This window comes from Prenolepis imparis, unplaced genomic scaffold (genome assembly GCF_030444845.1).
Source record: "Prenolepis imparis isolate NDT839.2.m4 unplaced genomic scaffold, iyPreImpa1.0 SCAF_269, whole genome shotgun sequence".
Taxonomy (NCBI): domain Eukaryota; kingdom Metazoa; phylum Arthropoda; class Insecta; order Hymenoptera; family Formicidae; genus Prenolepis; species Prenolepis imparis.
Window position 1 is genome coordinate 32148 of NW_028141427.1, and position 11431 is coordinate 43578.

At 35.8% G+C, this 11431-nt stretch overlaps 1 protein-coding gene across 1 annotated transcript; it reads left to right on the forward strand.

Annotated features, from left to right (window-relative positions):
* Window positions 1-415: 415 nt before the first annotated feature.
* Window positions 416-6712, forward strand: LOC145948175 (uncharacterized). Its single transcript, XM_083057913.1, has 2 exons — window positions 416-592; window positions 4632-6712. Exons 1-2 carry the CDS (start codon window positions 484-486, stop codon window positions 6710-6712), a joined length of 2190 nt encoding a protein of 729 aa, XP_082914039.1. The 5' UTR covers window positions 416-483.
* The last annotated feature ends 4719 nt before the right edge of the window (window positions 6713-11431 follow it).

Below are 11431 nucleotides of genomic sequence, written 5' to 3' on the forward strand. Positions count from 1 at the left end.
TACCAAACAGACACCAGCGTACAAATTTTTTAACTTGATATACATAAAATAAGGTTGCGTCGCATGGGGTCAGCGGTAAAAAAGTATCGATTTCTAATATTTAAAGACGAGCCAAAAATTCATCCATTATACATTTTAATAGTACATTGATTACAGAATCTTTTGGTACCAAGCAGACAACAGCGTACAAACTTTTTCATTTGCTATACATAAATTAAGGATGCGTCGAATGGGGTCAGCGGTAAAAAAGTATCGATTTCAAATATTTAAAGACGAGCCAAAAATTCATCGATTATACATTTTAATAGTACATTGATTACAGAATCTTTTGATACCATGCAGACACCAGCGTACAAATTTTTTAACTTGATATATGTATAGGAAAGTCTATTCGATTCTTTCATAGAGTGCCGTGAGAAAAGAAAAAGATCTGGTTGCTATGCAGCTGTTTATCGTGGTTCGTTTTATGTTTGAATCGACACGATGCGCATCGTACGGAAATATCAAGATCATCAGAGATACATCGAAATATATTTGGTTAATTACATATATCTGGTTAGGAAGGTCGACTTTGTCCAATTGGGGACATCATGTAAGTACATATCATGATAGTCGATACCTTCCATCAAGCCAATTATTTGAGGCTAGCCATAAGGTGATCATCCAAATTCTATCTTTGCCTTATGGTGATTAATATATCTTTGCCTTATGGTGATTTATATCTTTATCAAACAAATTCTATCTTTGCCTTATGGTGATTAATATATCTTTGCCTTATGGTGATTTATATCTTTATCAAACAAATTCTATCTTTGCCTTATGGTGATTAATATATCTTTGCCTTATGGTGATTTATATCTTTATCAAATTAATTCTATCTTTGCCTTATGGTGATTTATATTTTTATCAATCTAATCTTATCAAAGCTGATTAATATTTTCTCTGCCTTAAAAGGTGATAACTGAAAACTATAAAACTCTTATTCATATTTTGCCTTACGGTGATATTATCCATAATCATTTTTATCTTGCCTTACGGTGATATCATTTAATTCATATTTTAATTATATTTCCTAATTTCTTTAGAGACGCAGGAATTCTTTACAGATATATATATATATATATTTCCTGGTTCCTGTTTTGAATCCTATAAATATTCTGGTTCCTGTTTCTAAGATGAAGACAACTCCTATATAACCTGTACTACATTCAGTCCTGTACATAATATGAAATAACGTCGTAAAACAAGGAAGGATTATACATAGCAAGAATATAGAAAGAATTAATATTAATCTTGGAATAAGAGTTAAGAAGTTACGTTCGGTACGTACAAAAATTACATTTTATTGTTATCGAACATTTTTTGGTCCTTCGAGCCGGATACCAAGCTTTTCAAGATGTCTAATATAGAAGCAAAGATCGCTTTACAAAAAAGTCGATTTAATCTAATACAAGATGCAGCGGATTTTGATATCGTAGAAATTTCACGTTTAAATCGTCAATTAATTAATACACGTTTGGATTTACTTGATCAGAATTGGTCTAAATTTCAAGTAGAACATGAAAATTTATATCTTGAGATACTTTCTGAGAATAATGATCAATCATATATTAAAGAACACGTGTATGAACGTTGTCAAGCGTTTTATGTATATTCTCGTGCTAAATTACTTACATATCGAGATGATTTAGAAACGGTAGATCGGCAATCTCGACCTACTCATTCGGAACATGTAGCATCATCTACCTCACAATTACCTCGTAGTGCATTGCCTCGTATTAAATTACCAAGCTTTTCAGGAGATTATCAATCATGGAGATCATTCCATGATTTATTTGTTTCTTTAATTCACGATAATGAAGATTTATCAAACGTTGAGAAGATGCATTATTTGAAGACATGTGTAACTGGTGAAGCGGCTCGGTTAATGTATAATTTGCCTATTTCTGATGAAAATTTTACTGTTGCATGGGATATATTAGTTTCAAGATATGAGAATAAACGATTTTTGATTACTACTCAATTGGATAGAATTACAAATTTAAAGCCGCTTAAAACAAAATGCGCTCAAGGTCTCAGAACTCTTTTGACAACCATATCAGAAGTTATTGGTGCTTTACGTGCTTTGAACTGTGAAGTAGATCATTGGGATCCATTATTATTACATCAGCTCGTAAGAATACTTGATCCTGAAACTCGAGAAGCATGGGAGGTTAAACTTGGTTCAACCTCTTCATATCCGACTTACTTACAATTTGAAGAATTTCTTATTGGGAGGACACGAGCTTTAGAGAATCTTAATTTACATAATAATACTTTTTCTTCTGGATTACATAAGGATAAGGATCATTCCTCTTTTGGAAAGTCTCGTACAAAAATAGCTGCTCATGTAGCTACATCATCTAATCAAAATTCTTTTACTAATTCTTTCATTTGCCCGCTATGTGGATCTTCACATTTTTTAGCAAAGTGCGATCAATATCATTCGAAAACTCAGCAACAACGAAGGGATATTATTATGAAGCATCGACGATGTTTTAATTGTCTTGGCCCACATGTAGCAAGCAAATGTAATTCTTTAAAAAGATGTCTCAAATGTGGAAAGAAGCATCATACTTCAATTCATGACATCAACGTGTCTTCATCAAAACATTTTGGTGAAAAATCATCTAAGATAGATAATGCTCAATCTACTCAATCTAAAGAAAATCCTCAGTCACAACCTTCAATAGAATGACAAAACAAATTATGTGCTCATCAATCTGGACAAGCAAATTCTTTACTAAAATTTACGTTATTAGCTACGAGTAGAGCCATATTACATAAAAATAAAGATGTAAATTTTGCAGTACGTTTATTAATAGATCAAGGATCAGAATTATCTTTTATTTCAGAAAATTTAGTAAATCATGCACAACTAAAACGCAGTTCAGCTTCAATACCACTTCTTGGAGTCGGTGGTACATATTCCGGTCACACTAAAGGAAGTGTTACAATAAAATTACAGTCCATCTATGATCCAACTTATAATTGTACAATCGAAGCCTACGTGTTACCTCGTCTAACAACTAAATTACCGCCTTTTAACGCGTCTTGTCATACTTGGTCTCATATTGCTGGACTTCAACTTGCAGATCCTGATTTTTTTTGTTCTGGTCATATTCATATCATTTTAGGTTCAGATAATTATGGCTCGGTAATTCTGCCAGGATTAATACGAGGGGATTTGTCAACGCCTATTGCTCAGCAAACTATTTTCGGATGGGTTCTTTCAGGACCAATATCAGAAAATGATTTATCTAATTCAGCAAGAACGTATCATTGTACTTTGGATCATGATTTACAAGATCTTATTGCTAGATTTTGGAATCAAGAGGAACTACCTACTACAACGGAATCTAAATTAAGTGAGGAAGAAGAAGAGTGTGAACGACATTTTTTGTCTACTCATACAAGAGATGCTACTGGAAGATATGTTGTACGTCTTCCTCTAAAATCAAATCCTTCACTTCTGGGTGATTCAAAACAAAAGGCACTATGTTGTCTCAATAGATTATTTCAACGATTTACTTTAAATCCCAAGTTTCAAGAACTCTATGTTGATTTCATAGAAGAATACAAAACATTGGGTCATATGATGTTAGCTGATATTTCCGGAAATAATAATTCTCCTATGCACTATTTACCACACCATGGAGTTCTTCGAGAAAGCAGTCGTACCACAAAATTAAGAGTTGTTTTTAATGGGTCTAGCCGTACAAACAGTGGTTATTCTCTTAATGATCTGCTTCACGCAGGCGCAAAACTTCAGACAGATATTTCAGATATTCTTATATGGATTCGTACACATCGATTTCTTTTTTCTACAGATATAGTTAAAATGTTTCGACAAATTGCTCTTAATCCTGACGATTGGGATTTACAAAGGATATTGTGGCGAGGTTCTGAAAATCAACTGGTAGCTTTTAGACTCACAACTGTAACTTATGGACTTGTCTGTGCTCCGTTTCTTGCATTACGAGCATTACAACAATTAGTAACCGACGAAGGTCATCATTTTCCTAAGGCTGTTATTCCTTTGACAAAGGGAAGATATGTTGATGATATCTTTGGAGGAGCGGATTCAATTTCGGAAGTTAAAGAGATTGTCAATCAACTTATTCAATTATGTGCAGCAGGTGGTTTTCCTTTACAAAAATGGAGTAGTAATTGTAGAGAGATTCTGCCAATGTCGATGTCGGGTGAAGAATGTGAAGAATCGTCATCTGCTGTGGAAATTGAATCTACACTTTGCAAGATATTAGGTCTTATTTGGAGACCCGACTCGGACACGTTTCATTTTTCAGCTTTACCAACATCTACTACAAAATATACTAAAAGAATAATTTCTTCTGAAATCGCAAAATTATATGATCCATTAGGACTTATCGCACCTATTCTCATAACAGCCAAAATCTTTCTTCAAGAACTCTGGTTAAGAAAGATTGAATGGGATGAACCTCTTTCTCAAGACATGCAATATCGTTGGGAGAATTTTAGAAAACAACTTCAGCATCTAGATCAATTAGCAATTCCTAGATGGTTTGGTTATGTTCATTCCAGTACTTCTGTTGAAATTCATGGATTTTCAGATGCATCAGAATTAGCCATGGCAGCTGTGATTTATATAAGAATTTCCAGTAACGATGGTAAAATATCTACTCAACTGATTTGTTCCAAGACAAAGGTTGCACCAATTAAACGGCTTACGATTCCACGTCTTGAACTTGTTGCGGCTTTGTTATTAGCGCGATTAACTGTACATACTTTAAAAGCACTAGCACTTTCTGACGTATCGGTGTTTTGTTGGTCTGATTCATCTGTAACTCTTTCTTGGATTTCGGCTCATCCAACCAAATGGAAAGATTTTGTTCGTAATCGTGTATCTACTATACAAGAATTATTACCTTATGGATCTTGGCATTTTGTTCCTGGGAAAGAAAATCCTGCGGATTGTGCATCTCGTGGTTTAAGGCCAGATCAATTAATTAAATTTGATCTATGGTGGAAAGGACCAAATTGGCTTTCTGAGTCTCCATCATCTTGGCCTTCTTTCAAGTGTAAAGAGTTACCGGAAACTGGTTTGGAAGAACGATCCAGACAAGTCATGATTGCTGTCACCCATCAACCTTTATACTGGGAATTGTTGGATAAGTACTCTTCACTCATGAAATTATTACGAATTACTTCTATTTGTCGCAGATTTATTCGTTGTCTCCGTAGAGAATCACAATCAACACTGATTAAACATCCCATAACACCCATGGAAATCGAGAAGAGTCGTAATTTTTGGGTACGAATTGTACAACAAGCATGGTTTTCGAACGAGATTCGTATAATTTCTAATAGAGAACATTTGCCTAAATCCAACCCTTTGATTCGCCTTACACCTTTTATAGACCATGAAGGATTACTTCGTGTTGGAGGTCGTCTCCATAATGCACAGATAGAGTCTGACACAAAACATCCACTTATTATACCAAGAAGATCTTCGTTAAGTACTTTGATTATTGATGATGCTCACAAAAGGACGCTACATGGAGGTACTCAAGTTACTCTCGGTTTTTTACGAAGTTCATATTGGATTATCGGTGGAAGAGCACCTGTACGTTCTTACATCCTAAGATGTGGAAGGTGTGCACGGTATCGCGGAATTCGAGCGAAACAGCTCATGGGTCAATTACCATCATCACGTGTGACTCCAGCAAGACCTTTTTATAACACAGGTTTAGATTATGCTGGTCCCGTGATAATGAAGACTTGGAGAGGGCGAGCGGCAAAAACTTATAAAGGCTATTTAGCTATATTTGTTTGTCTCACAACATCAGCAATACATATAGAAGTAGTTACGGATTATACCACTGATGCATTTATAGCTGCCTATAAACGGTTTACTGGTAGAAGAGGTATATGTGCTACGCTACAAAGTGATTGTGGAACAAACTTTGTTGGAGCTGATGCAACTTTAAGACGTTTTTTCAAGTCATCTTCTAATGAATTACGTGACCTTGCCTATCTTCTCGCTAAAGATAACACTGAATGGAAATTCAATCCTCCATCAACCCCTCATTTTGGAGGAAAGTGGGAAGCAGCTGTAAAATCTATTAAATTTCATTTACAACGAATTTTAAAGGATACTATATTAACGTATGAAGAAATGACAACGATAACTGTACAAATAGAAGCAGTGTTAAATTCAAGGCCATTATGTCCTTTATCAGATGATGCATCTGACTATTCACCCCTGACTCCAGGACATTTTCTTATTGGAGAAGCACCAACTACATTACCGGAACCGAGTCTATTAACTGAAAAGACATCTTTGCTTTCACGCTGGCAATTACTTAAACAGAAAGTAGATCACTTTTGGTCAAGATGGTCTATAGAGTGTTTACAAAGGTATCAAGCCATTTCTAAATGGTATCACCCTTCGAATGAAATAAAAGATGGATCCTTAGTATTAATTACGGATGAGCGTTACCCGCCAGGAAAGTGGCCCCTCGCAAGAGTCATACATTTACATCCAGGACCAGACGGTTTAACCAGAGTTGTTACAGTGAAAACTGCAAACTCTATTTACAAGAGACCTATAACAAAATTATGTATTATCCCAACTGATCCTGAAATTCATTCAACAAATCTATTGTTGAATGCGGGCGGAGAAAATGTATAGGAAAGTCTATTCGATTCTTTCATAGAGTGCCGTGAGAAAAGAAAAAGATCTGGTTGCTATGCAGCTGTTTATCGTGGTTCGTTTTATGTTTGAATCGACACGATGCGCATCGTACGGAAATATCAAGATCATCAGAGATACATCGAAATATATTTGGTTAATTACATATATCTGGTTAGGAAGGTCGACTTTGTCCAATTGGGGACATCATGTAAGTACATATCATGATAGTCGATACCTTCCATCAAGCCAATTATTTGAGGCTAGCCATAAGGTGATCATCCAAATTCTATCTTTGCCTTATGGTGATTAATATATCTTTGCCTTATGGTGATTTATATCTTTATCAAACAAATTCTATCTTTGCCTTATGGTGATTAATATATCTTTGCCTTATGGTGATTTATATCTTTATCAAACAAATTCTATCTTTGCCTTATGGTGATTAATATATCTTTGCCTTATGGTGATTTATATCTTTATCAAATTAATTCTATCTTTGCCTTATGGTGATTTATATTTTTATCAATCTAATCTTATCAAAGCTGATTAATATTTTCTCTGCCTTAAAAGGTGATAACTGAAAACTATAAAACTCTTATTCATATTTTGCCTTACGGTGATATTATCCATAATCATTTTTATCTTGCCTTACGGTGATATCATTTAATTCATATTTTAATTATATTTCCTAATTTCTTTAGAGACGCAGGAATTCTTTACAGATATATATATATATATATATTTCCTGGTTCCTGTTTTGAATCCTATAAATATTCTGGTTCCTGTTTCTAAGATGAAGACAACTCCTATATAACCTGTACTACATTCAGTCCTGTACATAATATGAAATAACGTCGTAAAACAAGGAAGGATTATACATAGCAAGAATATAGAAAGAATTAATATTAATCTTGGAATAAGAGTTAAGAAGTTACGTTCGGTACGTACAAAAATTACATTTTATTGTTATCGAACAATATACATAAAATAAGGTTGCGTCGCATAGGGTCAGCGGTAAAAAAGTATCGATTTCTAATATTTTAAGACGAGCCAAAAATTCATCGATTATACATTTTAATAGTACATTGATTACACAATCATTTGGTACCAAACAGACACCAGCGTACAAATTATTTAACTTGATATACATAAAATAAAGTTGCGTCGAATGGGGTCAGCGGTAATCGATTTCTAATATTTTAAGACGAGCCAAAAATTCATCGATTATACATTTTAATAGTACATTGATTACAGAATCTTTTGGTACCAAGCAGACACCAGCGTACAAATTTTTTAACTTGATATACATAAAATAAGGTTGCGTCGCATAGGGTCAGCGGTAAAAAAGTATCGATTTCTAATATTTTAAGACGAGCCAAAAATTCATCGATTATACATTTTAATAGTACATTGATTACAGAATCTTTTGATACCATGCAGACATCAGCGTACAAATTTTTTAACTTGATATACAAAAAATAAAGTTGCGTCGAGTAGGGTCAGCGGTAAAAAAGTATCGATTTCTAATATTTTAAGACGAGCCAAAAATTCATCGATTATACATTTTAATAGTACATTGATTACAGAACCATTTGGTACCATGCAGACACCAGCGTACAAATTTTTTAACTTGATATACATAAATTAAGGATGCGTCGCATAGGGTCAGCGGTAAAAAAGTATCGATTTCTAATATTTTAAGACGAGCCAAAAATTCATCGATTATACATTTTAATAGTACATTGATTACACAATCATTTGGTACCAAACAGACACCAGCGTACAAATTATTTAACTTGATATACATAAAATAAAGTTGCGTCGAATGGGGTCAGCGGTAATCGATTTCTAATATTTTAAGACGAGCCAAAAATTCATCGATTATACATTTTAATAGTACATTGATTACAGAATCTTTTGATACCATGCAGACACCAGCGTACAAATTTTTTAACTTGATATACATAAAATAAGGTTGCGTCGCATAGGGTCAGCGGTAAAAAAGTATCGATTTCTAATATTTTAAGACGAGCCAAAAATTCATCGATTATACATTTTAATAGTACATTGATTACAGAATCTTTTGGTACCAAGCAGACAACAGCGTACAAACTTTTTCATTTGCTATACATAAATTAAGGATGCGTCGCATAGGGTCAGCGGTAAAAAAAGTATCGATTTCAAATATTTAAAGACGAGCCAAAAATTCATCGATTATACATTTTAATAGTACATTGGTTACAGAATCATTTGGTACCAAACAGACACCAGCGTACAAATTTTTTAACTTGATATACATAAAATAAGGTTGCGTCGCATAGGGTCAGCGGTAAAAAAGTATGGATTTCTAATATTTTAAGACGAGCCAAAAATTCATCGATTATACATTTTAATAGTACATTGATTACAGAACCATTTGGTACCAAACAGACACCAGCGTACAAATTTTTTAACTTGATATACATAAAATAAGGTTGCGTCGCATGGGGTCAGCGGTAAAAAAGTATCGATTTCTAATATTTAAAGACGAGCCAAAAATTCATCCATTATACATTTTAATAGTACATTGATTACAGAATCTTTTGGTACCAAGCAGACAACAGCGTACAAACTTTTTCATTTGCTATACATAAATTAAGGATGCGTCGAATGGGGTCAGCGGTAAAAAAGTATCGATTTCAAATATTTAAAGACGAGCCAAAAATTCATCGATTATACATTTTAATAGTACATTGATTACAGAATCTTTTGATAGCATGCAGACATCAGCGTACAAATTTTTTAACTTGATATACATAAAATAAAGTTGCGTCGAATGGAGTCAGCGGTAAAAAAGTATCGATTTCTAATATTTTAAGACGAGCCAAAAATTCATCGATTATACATTTTAATAGTACATTGATTACAGAATCATTTGGTATACGAGACATTTGATCCCTTGTAGTCCCGTCAGCACGGAGTTCATTAACCGTTGGAATGTAGCTGGTGCGTTCGTTAACCCGAATGGCATTCGATTGAACTCGTAATGTCCATACGGTGTGGAAAATGCAGTCTTGCATTTATCGGGCTCGGCCATGGGTATCTGATGGTAGCCCGACGCTAGATCCAAGGTGGTGAAGTACTTTACATTTCCCAGTTGGTCTAGTATATCCGTTATGTTCGATATTGGAAAAGAATCGCCTATGGTTAAATTATTAAGTTTCCGGAAATCTACAACTATACGTAATTTTCGGTTTCCTTCCGCATCCGCTTTTTTGGGGACCACAAGTAAAGGCGCATTCCATTGGCTGTTACTAGGTCGGATTAGCTTGTCCTTCAACATGCCCTCTATTTGTTTATTTATTTCTTTTTTGTGTTTCTCCGGCAATCGGTATGGGCATACATTTACAGGTGCACTGTCAGCTCGGAGCGCGATTTCGTGTGACGTAGTCGGAGTGCAAGTCAGCGCGTCTCCTTTAAGGTAAAACACGTCACCGAATTCCTCACAGATTTGAAGCAATGTTTTTTCTTCTTCTTGATTGAGATGTTGTAGTCGGAGTAAATTTTTTATTTGCTCTCTGCGGGAGAGTGTAGGCGCTTCCTGGAGAGGCGGGACATTCTCTCTTCGAGCCACCGTGTTCGTAATTTCCTCGATGTTTACCCATGGAGTTGACATTTTAATGTATTTTTCGGTTGTATTTATAACGCTAACCGGGCATGAAAATTCTTCTGGTTCTACGAGACAGTGTCCGATAAATACTCCGGGCAGCATTTCTTCGGCGCGTACCACGCCTACCTTATTCGAGTCGGTGGTGGCTCGGATGATTGTTTCGCTTCGCGGCTTCAGCATTAGCGCGCGGTACGAGCGTAATTTTAATATTGTCTCTGCTAGTTGTAGCTGTTTTTTGTCGTAATCACACGTTATCTTGTGCTTTTGCAAGAAATCTACTCCCAAGATTCCTTCGTAGTCGATGGGGAAATCGTCCTTCACGATGTAGATAGGATGCCGTATTTTTCGGTCCTTCAAGGTTATTGTGGCCTTGATTTTTCCTATAGTCTGGATCTGGTGTCCCATTACTCCGGTCAATGCCATTTTCTCTTCGTAGATCATGGCTTCCCCTTTTAGATTTCTTAATTTAATTAAGGTCACTGTTGCGCCGGTGTCGAAGAGTAAATTTAACCTTCCCTTCTTTGCCTCTTGTATGGGCAGAGTCACTAGATCTAGACCTGTCGTAGTGGGTAGTTGTGTGGTTACTTGCGATATTTGATACTCGGCCGCGGGTCTCGGCCGTTTCGTGTTTTCCTCGTCTTCTTCATCCTCCGGTGTTGTATGTTTCTTTCGCTGTCCACTAGTGTTAGAATGGCCTTGGGCGCTCTTATTTCCGTTTGTCCTTGTGTGCGTATTTCCCGGGCGTCCGTGCAGACTCCAACATTCGTTACGACCGTGACCTGATTTTTTGCAGTAGGTGCAATGTTTCTCAACAGCGTTGATTTTCCCTTGTGGTTTTGGCAAGGAGAATCTGTTGGCGTATCTGCTCGTGCGGCAGTCTCGTCCGAGGTGTCCGGTCTTCCCGCATTTGTGACACTGTATAGTTTTATTGATGTGTCCTGTGTGTGAAGCGGTCTGGTCGGTCCGGGGTCGCAGTGTCTGCTCTGTCGGGCCCTTCACTTTCTCTTCCGCGCTGGCTTGTGCGATGGCGTCTTGTAGCGTCGTGTGATGCTGTGCTTGTACCATCA